This window comes from Brugia malayi (genome assembly GCF_000002995.4).
Source record: "Brugia malayi strain FR3 genome assembly, contig: Bm_v4_Chr3_scaffold_001, whole genome shotgun sequence".
Taxonomy (NCBI): Eukaryota; Metazoa; Nematoda; class Chromadorea; order Rhabditida; family Onchocercidae; genus Brugia; species Brugia malayi.
In genome coordinates, this window is record NW_025062477.1 from 11,919,324 (window position 1) to 11,947,296 (window position 27,973).

A 27,973-nucleotide genomic window follows, 5' to 3' on the forward strand; every position below is an offset into this window, starting at 1 on the left:
ATTTAATTTCAATTTCTATTTTTTTATGCAACTCATTCATTCACCCATTCATCCGTGTTCGATTTATGCTCAAATGTATGTAACATTCCGTATGTACGAACTTTATATGAATTTTCTTTTTTTTTCCCGTACCATTTGTTTGGGATTTTCTGGGTAACGGAAGGCGGGGGGAACAGAAGCGGGTAAGTATGGGTTTCTTTGATGAGAGCTTATGAATAAATATGGGAATGTTAGATTTATGAATTGTTTGGAAGAATGCAGTAAGTATAAAATTTATTTATCATGATATATCGGGTGCTTTTATTTAATAACTATCTTTTTTTTTTTTTAGGTAATTCCTATACATTCAGCAAATATTTATAAGTTAAAACTTATATATTTATGGTGAAATATATTTTAATCGATTATTTCTTTTTTAATTTCCATGTTTTTTTCAGAGTCAATCTATTATTATATGTGGACAATAGGGCATTTTTTTCTTCTTTATAAATTATAATTTCAAACAACAAAATAATAATGGCAATGATTAATTTTAACGATTTTACCACTTCAGGTAAGTCTTTTAAAATAGTGATATTATTGTTTAATGAAATATCATGTTAACAAACATAATGTTAGGCATAACTTTTCTGAAGGATTATTTAAGCTTTCGGAATTATCAAGAAGATTTAATTCGTCTCAAAAAGCATGCAATTTGTATTCTCTGTTGGATTTATGCATTTTTGACGACTAGCAGAATGCATTTATTTTTTTTATTCAAAAATTTATTTGGTAAAGTCTTTTTAAGTTGAAAAATCCTATGAAACACAGCTGGTTGTGTGAAACAATCGCTGCAAAATTCACTGCATTAAATTGAATTTTCATTTCGGCTATGGTAAGATTTATATAGTTTCGAAAATTCTAACAACTATAAATATAGGTTCAGTGAGGAAGATTTTTTATTTGCAGCTGTTGAATTGTCCGAAATGGTTATTGAATATAGCGAAAATGAATTCAGGGAATTCAACGAAGGTTGGTTGTATATGTGTGGTACGGCATTTATTTGAAAGTTTTGCTTTTATTACTCAGATAATTGTAGGTAATTTTTTTTTAATTTTTAATACCAGTACTTTACCTATTGTGTTCCATGAATTTCTAGCTAGAACTTTTCAATATTTTCAGAAATGGAAACAGAAAGTACTGAAATGCTTCACTACGACACCTTTTTATTATATGCACGAAGCGAGAATTCATCAGATAGGTGAGTTTTTTTCATTTTTGGCACTTATAAATAAGTTTTTAATTAAGTGTTGAAATTCCTTTTGTAGTTGAAAGCTTCAAAAAGAAAAAATTCTTTCAATTTTGAAACAAGCTGCATTATTTTTTGATACAGAATTGTTCTGATAACCTAGTTTGACATTATATTATTAGCTTGACATTATAGCAAGTCTGCGCTGTCTCACATAGATAATAGCATTCTTGATATGTTTGAGGATCGTTAAATAGTTTGTTTTTTTGAGTATTGGAAGAAATCTTCCTGTTTATGGTCACAAATAAGTTGACACTTAAAATTTCCAGTTTGACTCAACTGAATAATGTATTTTGTCACCTGAGCTTTAAACATGTCATCTGAATTTCTTGTTTAAACTAGAAACTTTTTCAGGAAAATTGCAATCCGTGACCTGGTGAAATTGTCACGAACGCTGAACATCGAAAAAGAGCAACGGCAGATTGAAGTTGTCTTTAATCTGATTGAAAATATCTTTGCTAAAGAAACAGGTATTTTTATAGTAATTCAAAAAGTGATTTTGTTATCTTAAAGTGGATTTTCTGAAAATATTTACCTATATTTATCATGAACGTGGATTGGAATTCACCAATCTTATACCAGTCTAATTCCATATTAAATGGACGACCTTATTATTCTGGAAGTTAATTTAATAGCTAAATTGATTATAGAGACGTGAAATATTAAAGTTAATATTATACTCGATTACAGCAGTGCTGTATATGTTTGGTCCATTTATTAGTAAGATAAGGGCTTATTCCATCTATCAAAATTTACTTCAGTTTGTAGTGTTGAAGTTGTGCTGGCTAAGTCATTTTACAATAAATAGTTGAATTAGAAGTGGCATAAGTATGAATATTATTAGGTGAATTAAGGAATTTGTTTGTATTCAGGCGAATTTCTTCTTTTTAATTATTGATCGTAATAAAGGACAGATGGAATGCTAAGATGCTTATTTTAGAATTGCTTAAATTTATTACATGTAGAAAAAAGTTTGGTGAGCTAGGTTTTTTTTTTTTTTTTTTTATTATTATAGAAGCTAAAGAAGTTCCATTGAATTTTTTTCTTCTCTGAATTGCAGATAGTAAAATATGTGGTATGTTAGTGGAGCAGATTCCTTTATTATATGTTGAATTTATGGCAATAGAACACCTGCTGAAAAGGGTTCATAAAGTATTCCCAGAATTACTAGCAAGTGCTTTGGATCATTCTGCGGATGATGTAAGTGGTTTTCATAAGTCACTTATGTTTTGTAGCTTATTTTAGGACTAATAACTAAAGAACGGTATTTCTTCGAGATATGAATTCGTTATAACATATTTTTTATTACATTACTGTTTTTGGTAGACTTGTCGGTTCCTTTTTTTCGTTGTAAGAAATTTTTTTGAAACTCATTTTTCTTTCTTTTTCCACTTATTTTTTTTTGTCTTCTGTTATACTATTCGATTATCTTTTTAAAACATTTTTGGTGGTTGATGATTATTCCAAAACTTACCCAAACTATTTTTTTTTGCGACAGTACTGTAGGAAGTAGGCTGTTCTCAAAAAGTAAACAGGTTCTTGTTTGCTTTCAAGATCAGTAGTTTGTAATAATGGCAACAGGTTTTAATGTCGTTCTCTTTACAGTGCAATCAGCACAAAATGTTTTCCTTTTTTTTTTTCCTTTTTTTTTTTTGGAAGATGTGTCTGTCTTTGCTGAAATTATTTTAAGAGATTTCATTGATTGACTCGTTTTATTGACTCTTGCGAAAGAAAGGGAAAACTGCAATTATTTCTTTAGTTGATTGGAATTAAAACATCTAGATTGAATTGCCGTTTTATGTAACCGAAATTTTTATTTTTTGACTTCAGTAAGTTCATTCATTTATTCAAACTATGCATAGCTAATCCAAATAGGATTGGAGAGCTATGGAAGCTTGAAATGTTTGACTCAGTTTTGAATTTAGCTGCAGTTTTATCGAACACTTTTGTTTCTGTTGGTATCCGCAAACTAAAATACTTCCATTTTTCACACATTAACTGGAGTTGCTAAAATATTAGTTTTAGAAACTTTTAAAAAATTAGTTCACAACAGATCAGTCTTGTTTTGTTGTAGTTCATCTGGATCACTGTGATTGTCTAAGTGATATTAATAACATTGGACACGTATATATTTACCTTCCTAAAAAAATTTTGTTACATAAGCTATCAAATATTTTTTGTCAGTTCACCTATCGGTTAGACTATGTTTTGAATATTTAATAATTTTCATCCTTGCAAAGGGGATCCCTGCGGGAAAATGACAGATGCGTAATGAGAAGGAGGGAGAAATTGCTCTTCACAATCATATATTTTTGCATTTTTTTTTTTCGTTTCTTTTTTCCTCGTTGTCTTCCCGTTCGTTTCGCTGCAATGACTTAAATTTTTTTTCCTTTTTTTTTTTTGTCCTTTTTGTGGGCCGTTTTTTTTAAGTGATCGAATTGAATTGTGCTGTTCTGTTGTAAAAGCTCTTCAAGCAAAAAGCGCCAACAACATCAGCAATAGATTTTTCTGACCTTGAAAAAGATAGAGAAGAGAGAATCAGTCAACCACAACTGTCCTTTTCTCATTTATTGGTTTCTCTGGATAACCAAGGAGAAATAATCCAGAAATCAAGGACGGGATTTCGAAAATGATGGAATGAATGTGTTATAATCTTAAGAAAAAAAGAAACAAACATATGAAATTACTGATAACAAGCAGTGAGAATTGGCATCATAAAATGATATGCATATGAGTATTCGTATCGGCGATAGGCGCCGATGATGGCACACGATGAAGTGGTTGTAGATATTGGTCAATCATAGGCAAATTAAATTCTAATTTTTTTCTTTGATAACTTCTTCTAACTCTGTCAGTCATAAAGATTATAATAATTCACTGAAATGAAACAAGAAATTTTGAAACTTCATTCATTTCGTCAAACGTTAATTTTGTTATCACTTTTAACAGGAACATTTAATCAAACATCTTTTCAAATTTTTGTGAGAAAAAATTTTTGAAAAAAATACTAGTTAAAAAATACAAATGTTTATTTGAGAGTAAGTAAGCGCTATTTAGCAATCAAGGAGATTTTATCCATCGTTGGATTTGTTGAGAGGGCAAGAAGAATTTTGTCACATCAAATTAGCAATGTATCGATCGCATTTTCTATTTCTATTTCATGCCAGATGTGATGAGAAGAAATAGGAGAAATATTAACATTCTTTAGAATCAAATGTCTTAAGCCGTGTGATACTTACAAAATATTGCATGGAAATGTCTAAGTATTCTATAAGTAATATGATATGCAAAGATAAGTAGGAAGCGATGTCTTTTTTGATAGTTTTTCAGAGGAACTCAGAGTAACATAGAACGGTTTAGAATGTTAAAATCTTTGTTAATAATATTTTGAAGAATTCTTTCGATTAAGGCAATATAATGTTATATATGGATGGGTACATATAGTGCATTAGGGCAATTTATGCTAGGGAATTTAGTTCAAGGAACAAAGTTCAAGAAACAATATCTATCTACTTCAAGTTCTGAAAGCTAATTTTAAAATGTGATTGATTTGAAAACAATAAAGGAACTTCAAGAAAATTTGATTCTATTAGAAGTATTTATCCTGCAAATATGTTCTCATTAATAACCAAGATTATGTGAGGAATAGGATTATATTACATGAATGGATTGAAAATTTTTGCTTTCCTGTATATACTCACTTAGCTGCCTTATTTTTCGAAATTGTGCAAAAAATAATCCTAAACAAAGATTTTCATTAAACGATTTGTGGATATCGTAGGACGGTAAAATAATTTTTACTGAAATCAAAATTCAATTTAGTAGGTATAAAGTGGTTTCATTATTTTATTCTACATTCCATTCAACCGATTTTAGTTTACTTAATGAAAACATCATATATATATGTATAATCATATTGTTAGTGTTTATAATATTTTAAAAATCGAAGCTTGTTTCTCTTTTTATTTATCGAAAGAAAAAAAGTTTTTTTCCAGATGATTTGTTTAATTTTTATTTTTCTCTTGATTTCTTTCAATCAAAAAGAATTTTTATTTATGTAATGAACAGATGATATGAAGAAGCTACAGTTAAATGACATGTGTTGTTTTCGTTCATAAAACGGATATTAAATCGATATTAGATAGATGAAGTTGATTAGCTCTCGATAATCACATATTATTATTTTTCACATCTTCATATGAATACATGTTAACACGGTGTTTGATGTATTGTTTCATTAAGTGTTAACTTTTCTTTGGTATAAACTTATTGGTATATTTCTTTATAAAATTTGTCGTATTTTGCTTTATTGTTATTGTATTATTTATGATTGTTTATTGTTGCAACATCTGCAATAATCAATCTTAGATAAGTGAAAAACATTTGGGGAATGTGATTGGAGAAACACATGCATTAACCTGTTTAATGGTTTAGCAAAAAGAAAAATGTGGAGGAATAACACTATAAGCCATTATTGATGTTTTGGCTTTTTTTTCTCTTCAGATTATCGTTCTGTTACTTTTTTTTTCTTTCATGGTTAAATTATCTGATCGAATGATGAATTAAAAAAAAAAAAAAAACTAAATAATTTCTAGTTGATTTTAGGTACGTAAATCGGCAATTGGTGCTATTGATACTTTGGTTGAGCAACGTATACTGCCGCAAGGTATGTTTTTCTTTTTTTTTTTTTTTTTGCGTGATAGATTTTAAAGTTAAACATATGTAAATTTATATCAGATAAAAATTGTAGACTGTTCGATAGTGATAGTGATAGTGAGAAAACTTGTAGGTTTTTCCCTTGTTGATGATTGATTGCTGCTTTGAATAATGGATTAGATATTTCCATTTATTATGTTGTTGGTTGCTTGTTGTTTCTTGTTTGTCTCTTCTACTAGGCTAATTATATTTCTCTCGTAGTCTTCTATTTATTCAGTAAATTATATTGCTGAAAATGTCTATATTTTAACATTTAGAGGTTTCTAGATGAGGAAAAAGTGGCATCAGTAATATGCATGAATAGTAGAATAATAGTAAATCGAGTAAATTGTAGTGTATACTTTTTTAGTTGATTTACTGTAAGTTGATTCATATGGAAAGATATTTTAAATTAGGTAATCGTTTTAAATAATTTCATCTTTGTTCTGTTTTCTCATATTAACGATTAGAGAAAATATGGAAGTGTTTTTTTCGTTTTTTTACTTAATTAGGTAAGTAAATAAGGATACTATAGTACGATTTCACAAATAATTGGACAAATATGCTTCGTGATATCCTGAAAGGGTTTGCTGGTACATTGCTATCATGCTTTCTTCATTATTCAACTAAGATAAATTTCATAGGAGTCATTTCATTATTATTATTATTATTATTATTATTCGACAAATAAACAATATGGGCTTTTCGTTCATTTTCTTTTATGGTAATGCTGGTAACAAGAAATTTTAAAGAACTATATTTGCATGCATATATATATATATATATATAAAATTCCATTGGGTTTTTTTTTTTATACTTTTGTTTTAATTCTCAAAAATGCTTTTTAGTTTTTTTGTTTACCCATTTAATCGTATGAAGCAATAGGAAGCAGCAGTGATGCTTTGTGTGAGGTCTCGACGCCATTATACTCACGATATAAATATTGCCTTTTTTTATTTTAGTGGTAGAAAAAAATTTCTTTTTTTTTTCTTGGGATTTAATTTTTTTTTTCTTTTTTTACGAGCAGGAAGATAGCATCGTATTTTCATTCATTGTTTTCTTTATTCTCTTCCAGTTTTTTTTTTTTTCTTTCCAAAAAGAAAAAAAAAGAATAAATCAAAATTGAGAAGATAGAGAAAACCGAAAGGAATTGAATAAATCATTGCTTGGCATGTTTCCCGTTTTTTTGTTTTTTGTTTTTTTCTTTTGAAGTTAAAAGTTATTGTGAGGTAAAGTATATTAGAGGTACTTTGGAGAAAGGACATTGTATTTTAAGTTTTTAAGAGTTAAGCATTTCTTTCTTTTTGTATATATATACATGTGTGTATGTATTTATATAAATATGGATATGTATGGATGATTTATCGTAAAATAATCAGTTTGAATATTTTCTTGCAATTATTTTATCGAGAACAAAAAGATTAAAATTTTACGAGCAAATTCTTGTGTGTGTGTATGCTGTGTATGCGTGTGGGTATGTGTTGCATCATCATCGTTTCATTGTTCGACGTTTTCGGGGAGTGTCAAATTGTTCCAAGCAAACTTAAAATATGCTAACCATGCGATTAGCAGTGTTGTTTGATCAGTAAGCTATTTGATCATAGATCAACTTCAGGGGAGGATGAGAGACGGGGGGGGGGAGAGGGAGGAGGTGGTAACTACTATATATGTGTAGTAGTAGTGTACAACATTGAAACATTGGGATGTGTAAATGAGTTATGTGATGGGTATATATATGTATTTATGTCAGGAATTATATATAATCATGAAATGATTGATCAGAGGAAGTAAGATTATATCGTTTTTTTTTTTTTCTTTTTGTTTGTTGAAACAAGTTTTGCTGTATCCTTACAGTCAAATCTATCTATTTATATATGTGGGTATTAATATTTAATCTTTGGTTATACAAGAGGAAATTTTTTTTTTTAAATGACAAGAGCTAATTTTTTAAAAAATGTGACAACATTTTTTAAATTCAATTAATAAGCTTAGCATTAACAAGCATAAGTGAACCATATCAAAAACAAAAAGAGTAGAATAAAGTATGTATTTTTGTAGAAACATATGGTATAATAGATTTGCAAATTGGATAAGTACTGTAGTAATGAGGAGTAGGAGAGAGAGAGAGAGAGAGAGAGAGAGAGGTATAAATAAGAATGAAGTAATAGTTGAAATGAAATAGAGTGTTGAATTTAAACAAATAAGAAGTGGGAAAAAAGAGGAACGAAGGAAAGAAAACATTGGAAGAGCATTTTTTGAGGTATTAATATGCTGAAAGGCTGACAGACTGGTAGGGTAGAGTGATACTTTTCATTGCAAACGTGATAGACTTGTATTTCGTAGTGATACGTGTTATCCTTGACTGCACACGTACGTGTATTATTTCTAACGTGTGTTAAGTTGCTATTAGCATTAGTTTGCTATGCTTTTATTATTTCATTGCTACTGTGTGATGTTTCTATAATTTTTTTTTTTTTTTGCGAAATTGTCGTTGTTATGCCAACTCACGCGCAACTAACCAATCGATGGCAATGAGAGAGAGAGAGAGGGAGGGAGGAAGAGAGAAAGAGAAGAAGAAGAAGAGAGAAGGAGGAGAATGCTTACTGAAAATAACTAGAATTAATTTCTGCAATGATGAGTGAGGGAAAAAGAATTGCAATGATTATAAGAGTAGCAGAGCATGTGAGTAAGAATAAGAGGGTTGCTATATTCTTTGTGTGAGCAATGTTTTTTTCTTTTTTTCTTCCCTTTATAAGAGGGGGTATAAATGCCAACTATATCTTCTTTCTCTCACCAAACTGTCTTCATCATTTCATTTTCTTCTTTTTCACCTTATCATTTAGTATGTTATCTTTTTTTCAAGCAAATAAACTTTCACTCTCTCCTTCATTACCGGTGTCTTTTTTGCATGAGGTTCATGAGAAGTAGATGTGGAGGAGAATGAGAGTATGGGATGGGAAACATCTATTATGAAATGAGTTAGAGATAAGGTGGAAAAAGAAATGAGCTCCGCCTTAGTTGATTATACTTAAGTTACTACTAGTCAAGCATCATGTTATTATATCATTCGACAGACATAAGAAAAAAACTAACTGGGAGATGGAGAAGGAGGGGGAGGAGGAGGGAGAAGAGGAGAAGGAGGGAAGGAGGAGGAGGAGGAGGAGGAGGGTCATGCTGCTCAGTCAGCAGTGAAAGAGAGAGTGATTGTGGCGGTGGTGATAGTGGTGCTGATGCTGATGCTGATGGTCTTGATGGTATTGCTGGTATCACTGGTGGTAGTGGTGGTGGTGATGATGGGTAGCGGTAGTGGGTGATGGTGTTGGGTAATGGTTGTGGGTAATGATGGTAATGGTGATGGAGTGAGTAGTTTGCTCGTGCGGAAAGTCCCTGAACTTGTCGCGCTTTAACTGCTGCTGCTGCTGCTGCTTACTTGCAGGGGTTATTTGGCAGCTTAACTAAATGCATTCTGTATGCATTGCATATGTAAACGATCACCAGTAATATAGGATAGGTAGAGGAGAGGAGGGAGAGAGGGAGGTAGATGATTTTGGATAGGCAATGAAATAAAAAATTTTGTCTCAAGTCTTCAAGTTCGTCACTATTTCCTTCTCTTTTATTCATTATTTACTTGACCTTTTTTTTCATTTTCTCTTTCTGTCCCTCTCTCTGTCTCTCTTTTAAATGCTATCATACAAGTATTTCTGTTTAGTCCTCTTTTCTCTTTATCACACTGTGACCTCTCTCTCTTTTAATCCATTCATCATCTCAGTTACAGTTCCTTTTTTATTATAACTTTCTAATATTGATATGAGAGAATTTATTTGACAGTAATCCTTCTTCCCTCTATTTGTCAACTCAACAAACTCAACTCAGTCAACTCAACTCAGCTGAATTGAATTGAACAGCTGTGGCAAGATTTTCGATCTGGTCCATTACTCTTCTTCTATCAAACCCTCAGCTTTCTGTGTTGCCATCATCATTACCCAACAAATCACCCGCACAATAACATAAAACACACACACAGACAGACACATACCTACATCGTTTTCTTCATTTCATTTGAGCGCGATAGGTCGTTATTTGTTGGGTCACTTTTTTTTTCTTTTTTCCCACCCCTTTCTATCATTGTTGCACAGTGATTATCGTATCTTATTGCTGCCTAACTTTTACTCTGTATACATTGTTGGTAGTAATATTATCATATCAATGTTGTATTCAATTTGTCAATTGCATATATTGTTTGTCGGTTTATTGATTGTTAGCTTAAGGTTCATACCTGATATCTCATATAAGTATTTCATGGTACTGTTTCTTTATACTGTATTTTAAATTTTGTTCCATTTTTTCTCATCATTTCAATTTCGATGTATTTAATTAATTGGTGAAATTGATTTGTCGTTGTATTTGTCAATGTATCATTCCTCATTAGCTTTCTCTTTCACTTAGAAAAAAGCACTATGCAGTATGCTTGATTATATTTGCAGTACCATTGATTTTTTAGAGATTATTAGTGCATAAGGTTTAAGGAGAATACAGTTAAGATTAAGTAACACTCATAATTTATATTTAGCGTTAAGTCTTTCAGGAAGCTTACAAAATGTGATTTGCCCTACATTGTTTGGGCATTGCTATTGCCCATCAGATTATTCGCATTACATTACCGATGATCAACGAGTGGATTCGTTAATGGTTAGTTTCTCATTTATCATCTCACACATATTCCATACCTATTTTATTAAAGTGAAAGAGATTTAGTGAAAGAGTATGTTTAGGATTTGGAATATGAACGTAATGTGTGACATTTTGCAAACTTTTCCTAATTTCTTATTTTCTTTTTGTGTATGTTTATGTATTTGTGTTTTAATTCACCTTATATGTTACGAATGTCGTCCATAGTTTATATTTTTTAAATATCGAGCAGTGCTTCATCATTGAGGGGATATTTTCCAGAGTTGTTTTAATCCTTTGGGTTTCATTCATTTACATTTGGTCCTATTTGCAGCATCAGGCTATGATAGTTTAAATCATTTTACATAGCTTAAGCTATTTTTAAATTCATTGTTGATTCATGCTCTTGGCACATTTAGAATAATCTGGTAAGATCACATAGCGGCTGCAGAGGGATAAATATCTGATGGAATATGTTTTTGCTTATTTTAAAATATCTAAGCGATTCTGGATTACTTTTCTTTCGCTGCTCGATGTTTACTTTTTAGATTGCTCATGAGTTATATTGTAATGATTCTCTGTAAAGTGAATGTGAATCCTATCAACTCTTCGATTTTTAGTCTTACTGCTATTACCATGTGTCATGTGTCTACTTAGACGTGTAATATTTTAAGATTTTTAAACTCTTTGGAAATTTAAAAACTTTAAAAGCATGCGGAACTTTACGGAAAAATTAGGATTCACTTTCGATGTTAAAAAAAGTATTTTTGTCATCTCCTGTATGTATGCATATGTATGTGTTATTGTACAAGTTCCAGAAGCACCTAATCAAATTACACTCCTACATGACTAGTTTTAGTGTCTTACAATGCTCTTTGTGTTTGTTTCTGAGAGGTGCAGCACTTCTTTTTTTTCTCTTTTGCATCGTCAGGCAAGTTTTCTGGAGTACAGCCACAATTTAAGATTCAGGTGGATGATGTCTAGAAAATGTTAAAGGGAAGTGCTCAATGTTAAATTCTGCTTTGAAATTTAATTTATAGAAGGCATCCTTAAGGGGTGTAATTTGATAGTTGCGTGTACCGGAAGAAAGAAATCTATACCTCCTGGAGCATGCTGTGTGTCGGTGGTGAAAGACATGGGTAGTGAGACGTTAGAATTTCAAGGTCGTATCACTATTCTGTTTTTCGCCTCGTATCACGGCGACGCCCCCTTCTTGCAATTATCCGTTTTTTTCCCCCCTTCCTCTGTACCATAAATTCGTCCTGAATAATTCCGGTCGACAATTCTCATTTTTTTGGCGAAAAAATGGCTACTTATGTATACATATGGATACATGCTCAGTGGATTGATATTTACTGCAATCTTATTTTGTCGCAAAAAGAAGAAAACTGTTATCACCACGAAAATGCTGTGTGGTACTACCAAGTTGCGTTATCAGTACCAATACTGATGAAATTGTTTTCTGGATTATTAAAAGGCAAATTCGGTCAATGGAGAAGTTGGAATTTTGGTGCTTTTTTTTTTCTTTTTTATGCATTTTGTATTCTTTTTTATTCTAGTTAATAATTTTGCTAAATGAAATAACAGTTGAAATGTACTCATACTGCTATTCTATTGTTTAGATGATAACTTCAGGGTTGAAGATAATATTTTGAATATAGGAGAAATATGACTACTTACTACTACCACTAAGAAAAATAGTTTTGAAGCTGAAGTTATTATCATATGTGTATATAATATTTATCTAATTTTATGAAGAATAATTTTGCAATATATGGTGCAGCAGTTGTTTTGGCTGCTAACAATAGCTGGCTATTGAAAAATGAATAGGACCAGAATTCCCAAATTGCAAATTGACATTAAATAACTGACATGATCTCTACAGTGGATCATTAGTGGATGTATTAGTTACAAGAGTACTCCGAAAATCTTATTTAAAAAAATTCCCTGTATCATGTTAGTTAAGTATTTTCCTTTTTCTTTTTTTTGGATAACTGAAATGGTGATTAATTGTAGATTGAAATTACTATCTTATTTCTAATAAAATAGGATTTAATTATGGTGTTAGTTAGCTCTCCATCTGAATATCTTTCAATTTGGGTTTTTTTAGAGGAAAATTGGAACATGCAAATGTGATTGAAACAGTAAATAAAAATATATTTTAGAGGAACAACTTGTAAGTGATATAGTTGATGTAGGCAAAACTGTCGGCGCGCCTTTTCATCTTTTTTTCTTTTGATTTGGAAGGAAAAGAATTGCCTAATGCATTTTAATTTTTACTTTAATTTGTTTTACATGTTTAGATGATTTGAAGGATAATTTGATAATTGTAACTGGTAACATCATTTGCAGCGAATCTTTCTTTTATTGATTGAGATAATAGTGTTGGGTGGTGGTGGCAGCAATTAGTGATAATTGTAGTATAGCAAATGATAAGGAAAAGTGATGACCTTGTATATTAGTGAAAAATTGATACGAATAACTTTCTAATACCAATTCTTTCTTTTTCAATAGGATTTTTGATCGAGAATTTTAGAAATTTAGGTACCAAAATGATAATGATATAATAATATTCATAACTTTTCATTTTATCTCGTCTCTGGGCTTTCTTTTTTTGTTCACCTTGAATAAAGGAAATTGTTGTTTAGAAAAGAAGAGAAGAAGAGAAAAAAATAGCAGCATAAATGTGCTTCCTATTGCTTACCTTTCTCCTATAATAGTGCATAATCATTAACATAAAAATTTTCAATATTGTTGTTAGGTATTTTATTTGGGTAAGGGTAAAGTAAAGTAGCAGATAGGAATATTGCCATTTAGCATCAAAAAGTGCATATTGAGAAAGATTTAAGAGTATGCATGTATGTGTAATGAATGATAATGTGAATATGTATGGTATTTGTTGGGTAACACGATTGCTGTGCATTTATTTAAAGATTTATGTATGTAACAATAGAAATGAATGGGAAATAAGAGGTTAGGAAGAGGGAGCGTAAAATAAAATATAAACTGCAGGAGAAGACAAAGGCATTGTTTCTTTTTACCGTTATTTAAGACTGTCATATGTGCAGCGCAAATATGTATATATATATATGTGTGTGTGTGATCCGGTAAGGATAGCTGTAGTGGCGGTAATTGTAGTGATAGTAAAAGTAGAAGTAGTAGTAGTACGGGTAGTATGAGAAAAGGTAGAAATGAGGGAAGAAGAAGGAAAGCTTCATGGGAGAGCAACAGTCCCTTCCATTTCACAGCTGCTTTTAAGAGTATGGGATAGAAAGGGTATGACAGGTGTCCCTGAAGCAAATGGCGCTTCATTTCCTTCTCCTCCTTCTCTTTCTCTCTTTCCCTCCTTTCTTTTACCCGTCCCTTCCTATCGCTTCCCTTCCCGTCGTTTTTTTTTTTTTTTTTCTTCCGTTTGCTTCTATTTTCATTTCCATTTGTAATCATTGGTACTGATAGTTAGGGTTTAGTATTCAACCGGTATACATATGTGTATGTATGTGTGTGTGGGTATATATAAATGAAATGGAGATCGCTAAGCACTCCCAATAGTTTTGTTTTTGTTTCAAGAAAAAATGAGGAAAAACTATGAAGTGCAAATGTTGAGGTGTTGTTCTTTATTAGGTGGAGGGGGGAGGAAAGCGGGGATAGGGTGAAGATGAGAGTTGAAGTACGAGGATATTTATTATCGTAAGGGAAATTGTTTATGTACATGTGAGCATGGGTGTATGTATGTGTCTGTGTATCGTAGTAGTTATATAAGTTTGCTAAAGAATGTCTGAAGTTTTTTTTTTTGCTCAATCTGAGATGTATCATTCTCGTTCAACATAAGCAGAATCATTTTTTCCTTTCTTTTTTTTTTTGCAAAATTATTTCCTTTCATCCTTATTAAGAAATTTTCCTTCATATTTTTGATGCATCTTCGTCTTTTTTTTTTCATTTTTTTGAATTTTTATTCAAAATTTTGATGACATATAAGAAAGATGATTTTCCTTCGCGATCCCTTTTTTACATGCGTATATTTCTTTCAATTATGATAAGATCATGATTTTCTTCCTCTTTAATTTTTTCTTTTGTATGATACGGCGAGTAATTTTATTACATGTATAATGTGCATTTGTGATTTGTGTAGATTTGTTTGACTTGAATTTTCAGGTTTTTCCTGTTAGGAAAAGGAGATTTATTAGAGAGACACGAGATATGTGTAATGGTACATCGAAAATCGTTTGCAACTGTTGTCAGTTAACAGTTGAAATTATATGCTCGTACGATTCACTTCATCGAAATTGATGAGAGCAGAAAGATCAGTTAGTGTTTGCTTGGATGAGATATGATGATGATATTTATTGTTTCGAGAGAAGCTAGAATTATTGAATAAATTAAGCATTTTCTTATAATAGGTTTAATTTTGGATTGAAAGGTATTCAGGGTGGATGATGGGTCACTAAATTTGATTAATTGATACAGGTAACTCATTAGGTTCTTATGCTATGAATATGAGAAGATATGAGATGAATGATTTGATAAGCGAGCAGCTGCTGATTTAGTCATTATTCATTTGCATTTGAGGATGCTTGCTATGTGAAATACGACTAGTTTAATTTGTTATATTTAAATAAAGTTTCAACTCGTAATGTAACGAAATACTTTTGAATGTAGCTTAATTAATAAGTTATGTGTCGTCTTTTTCCCTTCTTTTGAATTATTTGTTGTTGCTTGTTATTATGATTTGTTGTTTATTTGTTTTGATTGATTAATTCATTGTAGATCATATATTTATAGTTGTGTATCAAGTTGAATTGTAAATTTCAAATTTATTTTTGGTAGTGTTTTGTTTGCTGTTTTCTGTTGATTAATTGATTGATTTCTAAAAATTCTACTATGTTTATCATTTGGAAAAAATCCCAGACAAATACCACCTCTTCAATTGGTAATTTCTTTACTCTTTTTCGAGAATTCATCGAAAAGGACTTCTCCGACACGTCAAAGTGGTCAGTGATGTGTCGCAAAATGAAATTCATATCACAGCCAGCTTTGATGTGTTGTGCGCTTGTCGACCCATCACAACATGCTAATTAGCAAGCTTAGCTTAATCCTATGTTTTTATGGTGACAGTGCGTCAATTGCGTTTCGTGGCTTACTTGGCGAAACCTACCATATTTGCTTTCGTGATTTTTATCACTTCAAATGTAAAATTTGGAGAGAAAAAAAACACTTTATGAACAGTTTAATTTTCGGTGCATTGTGTTACATTCCAGTGCTAATAGTTATTAATTAGTGGTTTGTTTCGTGAAATGTTTCTAAATTTGTTACTGATTAAAAGTGTTTTGATTATAATGTGTGTACTGGTGCATTGTGTCAGTAGATTGAAAATATAATTCAGTTTGATTTTAAAAGGGAGTTTTAATTTATTTTTGTTTTCTTGTTTGCTGTTAATTCGATCATTTTGTTTGATTTTGTTATTTGCAATTAATTCGATCATTTTCTTGTATAATATTGTTACTTTTTTCTTTCCTTATCATTTATCATTCTGTCTTTCAAAATTTTGAAATCACTTTTTTTTATGTAACGTATAAATAGTTCGCTTTTTTTTTTTTTTTTTTTTTTTCAGAAAAAATAATTTGAATTAATAAATAAAAAGTGTTAAAAAGTTAGTGTTAAATCATATTTGAGGGTTGTTTGATTCACACATTTAATAGGGGTGGAGATTCTTCTGTGTTTATAATAATATGATCATTTTTTTTGCTTCAAATCACCACTGCAATTTTACATATATAATTAAAATATTAACAACAATAAATATTCTTGATGAGAAAACAAAGAAAATAAGAAAGGAAGAGAAGCAAAGAGGGAGAAGAAGGAAGAGAGAGAAAAAAAGGAATGAAAGAGAGAAAATGAGTTAAATATAATGCTCGTTATATGTTTTCAGCTTCTCTGCAAAATTGTCACATGGCCAGGAGCATTAACGAAGAGATGGATTTTCGAAAATTTTCTCGGCAGATATAGCATACTGTTACAAGATACAGCATTTCATATCCGAAAAGTAATACTAAAAGTTTTTATTTTCTCTTTCTGAAATAAATTTAATAATAAAGAACGAAAAAGAAAAAAAAAAAAAAAAAAAGAGAGTGCTAAGATGAATGAAACATAAATGAAAATATATTTGTAATAATTAAATAGAAAAGAAAGAGTCTCAAAAATTACTTAAAAAAAAAGGAAAAATGGGAATATATTTAATAAGAACTATTATTACTTAAAATGATAGGAATATTTTATAATCAGAAATCTTCATAAATTATTTTATTACAATATGTCATATTTAAATTTTTTGGTAATGTATGCATTGAAGGTTTCTTTTTTTTTTTTTTTAAATTTTGATTGATTAATTCAGGCGGGAATACTTTTTTAGTCTATGTACATGTGTGTATGTGTGTGTATATCTGAAATATACGAAAAGTTTCATTGTGTATTTGGAATTAAACTGATTTCGAAAGTGGCTGGAGAGAGAGAGAGGGGAGGGAGGGAAAAGATGAGATTTTTAATGGTGAAAGAATCATTCTTACCATATGATTTGATGTGAAATTTTGGTATCCAGGGAGAGGAGGGGAAGGAGAATAAAATTCAACATGTAGAGAGTGGGAGAGAGAGAGAGAGGGAGAGAGAGAGAGAGAGAGGGAGAGGGAGAGAAAGGTTGTATGAATAAGGTTTATTCGTCTCTGATTTTATATGTTATTTTGTGAATATAATGATGACATTTCTCTGTCATTGACCGTACTACACTTATTGTTGCATAGAGTAAAAGGTTGTGGAAAGAATGAGGATAATGTGAGAGGGAGGGAGGAAGAAAAGATAATATGGGTGATAGATAGGTAGGATTCATTTCGTAATTTGAGCTTTCGCCAAAAAGACCAGAGGTTTTCAACAACATTTTCACTTGCATTTGGTTGATTATTCTAGTAGATGTGAGAAGGATTAAACATATATAGAGTATGTGTATGTGTGTGGGTGGTAGAAGAAGTGATGCTGCGGTCAAAGGTCATTGTAGTAAGCTAGCTATTCACTGATTAAACATATATAGAGTATGTGTATGTGTGTGGGTGGTAGAAGAAGTGATGCTGCGGTCAAAGGTCATTGTAGTAAGCTAGCTATTCACTGATTAAACATATATAGAGTATGTGTATGTGTGTGGGTGGTAGAAGAAGTGATGCTGCGGTCAAAGGTCATTGTAGTAAGCTAGCTATTCACTCCCTGATGCCACTGTTTCATTATTTTGCAACAGGAATTTAACAGACACACACATACGTATGACATAAATTATATGAGCATACATTACGAAACATTCATTTTTCTTTCAAAAGAAAGGAGAAAGGAGAAGGATTATTGAAAAGTTGGAGAAAGTGAAAGAGAATAAGGAGAAATTGCTTCTTTAGCTTGATTGCTTTAGCAATAAAATTACTTCACCGATCTCTAAATTCACGTTCTTGCGAAATTTGCTGCATTTTCATTTAAAAGAGTTTATATTTAGGGAAGAGCTACTTACTATATTAGAAGCTAGCTCTCTCTCTCTCTCTCTCTCTCTCTCTCTCTCTTAATGAAGCACAAGGAAGGATAAAGGGAAGTACACACACACACTTTTATGTATGTAATAATGTATAATATATATATGAATTTTATGGATAATAATTTGTTAAGTGTTTAGTTAAATTAATTTACTATTTTGATTGAGAGAGAGAGAGGGAGAGGGAGAGAGAGAGAAATGGAAAGAGAGGAGAGAAATGCTAATGCAAAGATATCATTGATATATTTACATATTTGTGAAATATTTGAAAGAGGAATAGCAGCAGCAATTCATGATGGTAAATAGTGGGTTCTGAAAAAAAAAAAAAAGATGATTTGCCATAAATTAATTCTATGATGATAATAATGATAATAGAGATAGGATGATAGTGATAATAGGGAGGTTAATAATGTTGATGATCATGTAAATGTTAACTATAACAAGTCATGATGATGATAATAATAATAATGATAATGATAGCGGAGGTGAAGGTAATGATAATGATAGTGTCTTTTATGCTTGTGATTGAGGGAGTAGTTTTTATGTAATTTTGAGTCTTACTCTTTTTTTTCTTTTGGTTAAATAACAATGATTACATTGTTGATATGGATGAAAATTGAAGAAGTGAGAGAAGTAAGTATTGATGGCTTTTGCAAGCTTTTTGAGGAATAAAAATTATGCAAAAGGTAGAATTAGCTGAATGTTTGATTGTTTTAGTTGTGAAATTCTTGAAAAAGAAAATGACGAGAAAGAATGAAAAAGAAAAGAGAAATAAATATGAGGAGAAATGAATAAAATAAAATGGAAATGAGATTACAAAATGTGAAAGTTACTTTTGCAAGATATAAATGAAATGTAATATATCAATCATTATTGCAAAGAAAAAATTATGTTACATTAATGCTAATTCATTTTTAAAATTAATTTAGGATAGCTTAGACAGACATATATTTTAGATGGAGACATGAAATTAGAATGAAGTATGGATAATTGCAATAGGTTTATGTGTTAGGTAATCATAAAAATTTTTAATGAAATTTCATCGTGTTGTACTGGATAATAAAATATAACCAATTTAAATACAGTATTTCTATCAAAATTATTATGCTAGAGAAGAATGTTTAGAATATGGTCCTAATGTAAGTTTTGTATAATTTAAAGTATATAAATTTGTAAACTTGAATCTATGATAACTATGGATTTTATACTTGCATTAAGTGATATTTAACAGTTTGAATTGATTAACCTTTAATGCTAGAAATGGAAATGTACAGAATTTATAGGTTACTTTTTTTTCATTATTTTTTTTTTTTGATGAAAATATATGCATGGTATAAGGTTACGATAGATGATGAATGAAATTTTTTTCAGAACATTCAAAGAAAAGAAAAATAATCATAAATAAACTTGAAACAGCAACATTGGCATGTCTAACTAATCAAATTACACTAATAAGATTTGTTCCATTAGATGAATGGATGTGATATTTAATGAAAATTAGCTGAAGGAGTGGTGGGGAGGGAAGGGGGGAATGGGAATGAATGCAAGTTGTGGGATTTTAACACAACAAAGCTGATATGATGAATTAGTAATTAAATAATGGATGGTAGGGAGAATAGGTTACTCATGAGATTAGCGTAAAGATCAAATGAAGTGTAATACAGGTGGTTCGATGAGTAATAAATAATGATAAGACATGAAGCATTTTTTATAATAATAATAATAGTAATAATTACAATAATAATTACGATATTACTAATAATGATATTAATAGTATCAGTAATAATAATAATAATTAGTAATAATAATGGTAGCGATAATGATGCTGATGTAGTGATGATGATATAATGATAATAGTAACAATAATATTAGTAATGATAATAATAACAATTAATTAATAATAATAGTGATAATGATATAATAATGCTGATGCAATGACAATGACATAATGATAATTAATACTAATAAAATAATAATAATAATAAAAATGTAGTTAGTAATGATAGTACTATTATACAATACTATTACATACTATTATACAACAGAGATAAAATTTAGTATCTATGATTGAAAGGTAACTTCATAATGTGATAATGATAGATGACAACATATAAGATTTGAAGTGAAGAAGGATATGATTATAATTTATCGTGGATTGCTTGCTATAAAGGAATTAAGATAGTAAGCAAAAAAAAAAAAAAAAAAACGAAAACATTATGAGAAATCAAAAGTTGATAATAATAAATTCGAAATTGAAATATATTAGCAATATTTAATTGTTTAACTGCATTTGCTTTTTATATATGAAATAATATAAAATGAATTAATCCAAGTATGTCTCTATATCATTGCGAACGGTTGGATTTAGTTAATTAGACTGAGTTCAAGTAATATGTTTTAGTGAAATTCTTGTTGGTAGTACTTTACATTTAGATTTTATCTCGTTATAACTGATGTAAGTTATAATTGAATATTTAAATCATTTATCATCTTACCATTCAGTTGTGGATAAAGCTAATCTTAAAATATAAAATTGAGAAGTTAACATATTCCATGAGATAGGGTTGGTTATGTTTTTGTGAAATAATAATTTAACATTTTTCTTAAAATACATGATTTTTTTTTAGCAATTATTTTCTTTACTTATCAGTTATTTCATAAATTTCAGACATGTGTAACAATATTAGGAAAATTGGCGGCAATGTTTGGAAGGAATTTCACCGAGAAGGTAGATGATAAGCAATTTTATTTGTGCTCATTTCTTTTTTTTTAAAAATATATTTCAAAAATATTTCTGTCAATAAAAAATTAGAAAAAAAAAACAATATTGGAGATAGGATGAAAAAAAATGAAAAATAATAGAAAAAAATTTCTTTTCGTAAGAAAAAAGAAAACAAAAATTGATAAAAATTGTCATACTTTTTGCATTTTATATACAATTATTATCTAATATTATCTACTTATATTTCTTTTTTTTTTTTCCGCTTTTTTTCAACAAATTTTTAGATAATTCTTTTTGTTCTCTTTTGTCATTAATTTTATGAAATTTTTTTTTTTTTTTTTTACAGTTTGCGGTACCATTTTTAATAGCATCAAGTGAAGATCTAGCATGGGGTGTACGAAAATCATCATGTGAAGTGTTTGTTGAAGTTGCAAATTATTGCACAATGGAAACAAAAGAACATAAACTTGCGCCACATTTTATTATTTTACTTCATGATTCTTCACGATGGGTAAATTTCTTTCTTTTTTTGTTTCCTTTTATTTTTTTATTTTATTTCACAATAATTTTACTTCGTTTAATTATACTTGTCTATCAATTATTTTGAGCAAAAATTGAATTTATTTGTTCATTAATATACTTTTTTAAAATATTCTTTAAATAAATATATTGAAACTAACAAATCATTCTAAAAATGAAAAAAAAAAAAGAAGAAAATATTAGTATTAATAGTAATAATATAGTGATGGCAACAGTAATTGTTTATAATAATAATAATAAAGTAATAAATTTCATGTCTTTTCATTTTTTTAAAGAAAATATTGACAAATCGTCCGAAATTGAACTTTTCGTGTTGTGTTAATGATATTAAGTTTTTCAAATTTAATAGTATTAAATTTTGTTATTTACAGGTAACACATGTAGCATTCCAACAACTTGGTCGCTTTATTGCAACATTTGCGGATGAAAATCGTATGAGCCTTGAAATAAAGGATGGTCGATTGGTCACTGCAAATTGTTAGTTTCTTTTTTTTTTTTTTTTAGAGTTATTACTATTAAGAAATTTTTATTATTTACCTCTCAAAATATGATATTTTATCATATTCGTGCCTGTTCGTACAGTTTATGTTAAACCATTATTTGTGATTGTTGTTAGTTAATCTAAATATGAGATTTATTCATATGATTATCAAAATGATATTGATCAAATAAAATTTCTTCTTTTTTTCTAAATTTGATGTAAATTTATTTAAATCAAATTCTAAATTTATTTGAATCAATTCCTATAATATATAATATATCGTTAGTATTAGTCGTATTCCTTCAGCTAGCTATTCATTGCTTGTTTTATTTTATTTTAAAACATTCTTTTGTTTAAATTTGGCAAAATTTTGGAAATTGTTTTAGTTTCATTTTTTCTTCTTTTAGATGATATAATGGAAGATGATAAAAGTATGCGAAATAACTGCAAAAGTAATGGGATAATTATCGAAGATGATGAAAATGAACTATACTCTCAGCTACCTCCAGGTGTTGTATTTCCGGAATCGGATACAGGTGCTGAGTTAGGCGAATCTTCATCTTTATTATCACCTGAAGATCAGGATCAAAGGTTACTGAAGTTATACTAGTTACTATAAATACCACTTAATATTTCATTATTTCCTTTCTATTATGTAACAAAATGCAATCATATCTTAGTGTGGCAGTGGAAAAGAAAAAATACAGATGAAATTCATGAGGGTTTTACTATTAAAAAAAAAAAAAAAAAAAGGTATTTACAGCTAGTATTATTGAAATTAAACGTTGAAAATAAAATGAAATATTTTTTGATCTTTCAACACTGTTCAAAAATTTCTCCATTTTTGGAGTACTTAGTAATTATTTGATAATAAGAAACTGAAATTGGCACATGAGATTAGATTTAATGGCACACTAATTGCATTAAACAGTTTTATATATATAAGGAAATGTCAACATAGTTTGATTAAATTTTGTAGTATATCGAGTTAGTTTTGAAATTTCAGTTATGTTTTAAATGAATTAACCTGTTTTTTGGAATCATGGAGTTCATGGCCTATGTCAGATGAACCTATTGCTTCAAATAACATGCTGATTTTCGATTCGTAAGTTTTTTTTCATTGATATTTCTTAGCTTTTTTTAAATAAGCATTTTTTATTATATTATTATATGCTTGGTTATTTTTCATAATTTGGCAGTGACTGGTTCTACTGCAAATCATTAATATACATATCTAACAATGATTGATAATGAGTATTAGTTTTTTATTTTAAACATATTTCTTATTATAATTTTGAATGATAGTAATAATAATATAATTTAACTAATGTGATTATTTTGACTTTTATTAATTAAGTTTGTTGATTAATATAAGTGTCTTCTTGCATTGACTAAAAATGTTCACTTAAAATAGCTTTAAATTTCTATTTTTATAATAAAATTTTTTCTTTTCGTATTATTTTAGTATGGATTTGGATGTTGAAAATGGTGTTGCGGCATCATGTTCAACACATTCAGACTTAACAAAATTGATGTTTGATGATAATGATGATAGTAGTGGTGAAGATGATGATGGCATTGATGATATGGAAGAAGAGTCATGTCCGATGGATATTGAGGATGATGATATAGAAATTTGTTTTGAAGTAAACTTTTTTTTTTTATTTCTTTTGGAGAAGTAGAGGAGCAAAAGTTGTGAAAAATTTATTTACAAATTGCATTACAATGAGTTTTTTTTTTTTTTTTCTTAAGTAGTCAAAAAAATAAATAAATAAATGAAATTGGGCAAATTTTGAAATGTAATAGAAATTTCAGAAGTATCAAAAATTTATCCAAGAAATACATTTAGAGAATGGGTTATCATCATAGTTTTTAAATCAAATTGCATTTTGATTATTTCAGTATTGCATTTAGATAGGACTGGAACTTTTTTTTTTTTTTTTACGACAAATTTAACAAAAAAAAAGAAGAAAAAAAATCAAACTTTCCATTTTGAGGAACCATCACAAATGGATATTAACGATGATATGGATGCTTACTGTCCTCTGATATATTGGTCATCAGGTTCTGTTGACATTGATTTAAAATCATACAGGGACAATGCAATCACCAATCATAATAGCAACAGTAACAGCAGCAATAATAATAATAATAATAAAGATAATAATAATGTAAAGAAACTGGTAGCTGAATTTATTCAACGACGTTCAAATTTATTTTACAATTCATCAGAACACAATGAGAATGTAAGTTTTTCATTTTAATTTATCAATATTACATGTAAATTGAATAGTTCGTTTCAATTAGATTTGAAATGAAATGAAATTATGAAAGTCACATCAGCTTGTTAACATTTCCAATCGTAACAATTGCTTTTATAAATTTATTGTTGTCAGAATAGTTAGTGTATCTCGAATAACTATTGAGTTTTTTCTTTTTTTCAAAATTGATTTCGACACTTATAAAAATTTAATCTGTTATGTTAAGCGAAAGAGAGCAAATATTAATATTTTTTATTAAATAATTTCATCATTTATTAATTAGCTAATAACTTACCTCGGTATATTTGTATATTTGTAAATGAATATTTCTGAGATAAAATATATTTTATTTTTCATAAAATTTCCAAGTTTTTTTTCCTATTTGCATTACAATATCTTTTATGTTATATTTTGAGTATTAGTATATCTAAATTTGATCTACATTCAAGCGATAAAAGATGCCAAATTGAAATGAAATTTTTTCAGGATGCAAAAAATGTAATTTGTAAATACTCGGAAAATGATAATATTATGGAAGAGGATTCAAATGAATCAGTTATAACATCAAATGAAATAAGTAAAACTGCTACTGCTGTTTTACTTGAAACAGATCCATCAACTGATTCTGTTGAAGATAAAGAAAATGAACAAACAACATCATCAGCTATCAATATTGGAACTCAAGTTTGATTTTTCTTTTTTTTTTTTTTTGAATGAATTAATTTTTATTTGCAACTTTTAAAATTAACATTTTATTACACTTTTCTTCTCATCATCATTATAATTAATATATATTTAACTGTTATTATTGATTTATTTGTATATTTGATTGCTACATTATCAATGTTAATTAAAAGTCAAATCATTAATGGGTAAATCAATTAAAGGTAAATCAATTAAAACAAAACAAAATTTCAGATGGTTATACCACAAGCTTTGCTAGATAGTTTCGTACATATGGCTTCACAGTGTAATAATACAGATAGTGAAATAAATCAGCAATGTGCTCATAATTTCCCTGCTGTTGCTTTTACTCTTGGTCGTACTAATTGGCCATGTATTATGGGTACTTATAAACAGTTATCAACAGATATGGAAGTAATTTCTTTTTTTTGTAATTTTATCTCAAAGTTTTTTTTCCATCAAAATTATATATTCAAGTTGAAAGTAATATATTTCATGCTCTATTTCAAGATTTCATTATAAAATTATAATTTTGAATAAATATATATTTGTCATATATAGGTCAAATTTTTTTCTTTTTTTTTTTTAGAGTTTCAAGGTCTATTAATTATTTTTTAAAATGGTTTCTTTTTTGCTTTGAATGTAGAGAAGAACTAATTCATTTGTTGTTATAAAAAAAAAAAAAAAAAAAAAAAAAAAGGAAAAAAAGATGTATATAAAAAATAAATTTTCAGATTCTTTTTTTTTTGATAATTTTTAAGTTTAGTGACTTAAATGTTTATTGTTCTTTATCAACTAATGCTAATAATCATTTAAAAAGGAAAATAAATTTTTTTAGTTATTAAATATATTAACAGTAAAGTAACGTCATATTAAAATTTTTATTTTTAACTTACAAATTGTTTTAGCGGCGTGTTCGGTATACGTTAGCAACATCAATTCACGAAATCGCAGCAATTATTGGGGAAGAAAATGCAGGTATTCATTTGGTACCTATATTTGAACGATTTGTGGAAGATGTGGAAGATGTGAAAATTGGATTATTAAATCATTTGTATGATTTTTTTAAAGTAAGTTTATGATTATTAGAAATTTTTGTGCATATATAGATTAGGGATTCAATAGTTAACTGGAACTAGGTCAACAAGTAAAATGTTTGGAAAGTGTCAATGTCTTGATTAATTTAATCAGTTAATTAATTAAGTAGTTAAATTTAGTTATTCGTTGTTCATATTAATCGCTTATTTAAATATTATTCCCATATTGAACACACAAAAAAAAAAAAAAAAAAAGATATTTATCTTATTTCAGTTAGTAACACCTGATACAAGGCAAAAGTTGTTATCGGTATTACCAAATTTTTTACATTCCGGTGCTGATAATGGACGTAATTGGAGGTACAGATATAAATACGTTAGGTAAATCCGTTTAAATTCTTTTATTGAAATAATCCTAATAATCCTAGTATTACCTTTCCTTACTTTTTCTAGATAAATTTATTGCTTCGTTAAAGTTAATTTTTACTTTTATTATTTTTTTTTTCTATGAATTTTTTTAATAATTTTTGAAATCAGTATATCTTCCAGACAATGTATTCTTCTATGTGATCTCTTTACTGTGCATGACATTAATGAATATTTGGCTGCTATAGCTTTAACCTTAGCTAATGGTTAGTTTTTAATTTTTATAAAAAAGAAAAAAAAAAAAGAGAAATTGATAGTTAAAAAAAAAATTGCTAATTTGTAGATTTTTCCTTCATTGTTTAACTTTCATTCATTTAATCACTTCATATATTAATATTATTTAAAAGAGGAAAAAATGAAAGAAAAGAGAAAGAATTATTACCTAATTTATTAAAATGATTATTTGTCACATTTTTTTTAGATAGGATATCAGATGTACGTAAAGAGGCAACTATATTATTAGCAAAAATATTGGGAAAATTTGTTAATGAAGAATGGATTTCGGATTATACTAACTCCTATCGAACTAATATGTCAACTACTGATTCATTTATTAGTGATATTGTGAAGGGATTTGCTCGATCAATGAATTGGCGACGAAGACAAACGTAAGTTATTCATTTGTTTTGTTTTGTTTTTTTCGATTAATTTTCATTTCATGTTTGATCTCCTCTTTACATCATATAAATAAAATCCATGGGAGAAAGAAAAAAAAAAATCGAGTAAAATATTTGAAATTATTTTTAGATTTGCTGTATTTTGTGAAAAAATTCTGGAAAATGAAATATTAAACTACAATCAATTTTCATTATTGCTATTAAATGATTTAATGAGGCTAGCAGGAGATTGTAAGTTTATTTTTAACAATATATTCAATTGTTCTTATTTTATTTTTTCATTTATTTATACAGGAAAACGAATTGTACAATTTCTGATGTTAAATTTGAAATTTAGTATTACGAGAAATCAAATTTCAAATAGAGAAATTTCTAAATAATTAAAATAAATACAGGATTAAAATTTTTAGCAGTAGCAAATGTACGCTTAGCATTCGTACGGTCTCTATCAAAAACACGTGGTGGTTACGCTTTTCATGGCTCATGTGACTCATCAATTGTACGTCATAGTCTTGAAACGTTACTTTCCGACAGAGATGTGGACTGTAGACGAGCTGCTCGAATTTCACTTGGAATTCCGGATACTGAAAATGCAGTTAATGTAAGTTTTTAATTTCTTGTAAATTTTTTTTTTTATTATTTTAATAATTATCGTCACGGTATTGTAGTTTTTTTGCATTTAATTTAGAAGATTTTACATTTTAAAACACTTCAGATTGTTTCTAATAATAGTCCTAGTGATTACATTGAAAATAAAATTTATGGTATAATTTATGTTTTCATCTTTAGTCTTGCAAAATTACCTTGAATTCCATTTTCTCATCTATTCATTTTTTTTTTTTTTTTTCAGGTGAAAAATTACGCTCAACGACTACGTGAAATGAAAGAAATTATTTCAGCTAAATATCATATCAACTAATTTATATCTTCTGATGATAAAATAATCATGAAAGATAGTTTAAAAATAAAAATGGAAGAAAAAAAAGAAGCGATTGTAAT

The 27,973-nt window shown here is 28.5% G+C and overlaps 1 protein-coding gene and 2 non-coding genes across 3 annotated transcripts; all 3 read left to right on the plus strand.

Moving 5' to 3' along the window:
- Positions 1 to 516: 516 nt before the first annotated feature.
- On the plus strand, positions 517 to 27,893 carry Bma-ppfr-1 (Uncharacterized protein; the record flags this gene model as incomplete). The annotated part of the gene is made up of 24 exons (XM_043080926.1): positions 517 to 553; positions 949 to 1,011; positions 1,162 to 1,240; positions 1,643 to 1,758; positions 2,349 to 2,488; positions 5,894 to 5,954; positions 10,569 to 10,672; positions 16,578 to 16,691; positions 20,875 to 20,934; positions 21,275 to 21,439; positions 21,840 to 21,945; positions 22,357 to 22,540; positions 22,956 to 23,054; positions 23,415 to 23,595; positions 23,947 to 24,195; positions 24,697 to 24,894; positions 25,129 to 25,308; positions 25,803 to 25,964; positions 26,206 to 26,312; positions 26,481 to 26,563; positions 26,779 to 26,965; positions 27,105 to 27,205; positions 27,385 to 27,575; positions 27,825 to 27,893. 24 exons carry the CDS (start codon positions 517 to 519, stop codon positions 27,891 to 27,893), a joined length of 3,036 nt encoding a protein of 1,011 aa, XP_042936860.1.
- On the plus strand, positions 11,759 to 11,849 carry Bma-mir-71. Its single transcript, XR_006227948.1, has one exon. It is a non-coding gene; the product is annotated as a pre-microRNA Bma-mir-71 (primary transcript).
- Positions 15,620 to 15,710, plus strand: Bma-mir-2.1. The gene has a single exon (XR_006227947.1). It is a non-coding gene; the product is annotated as a pre-microRNA Bma-mir-2.1 (primary transcript).
- Positions 27,894 to 27,973: the final 80 nt, after the last annotated feature.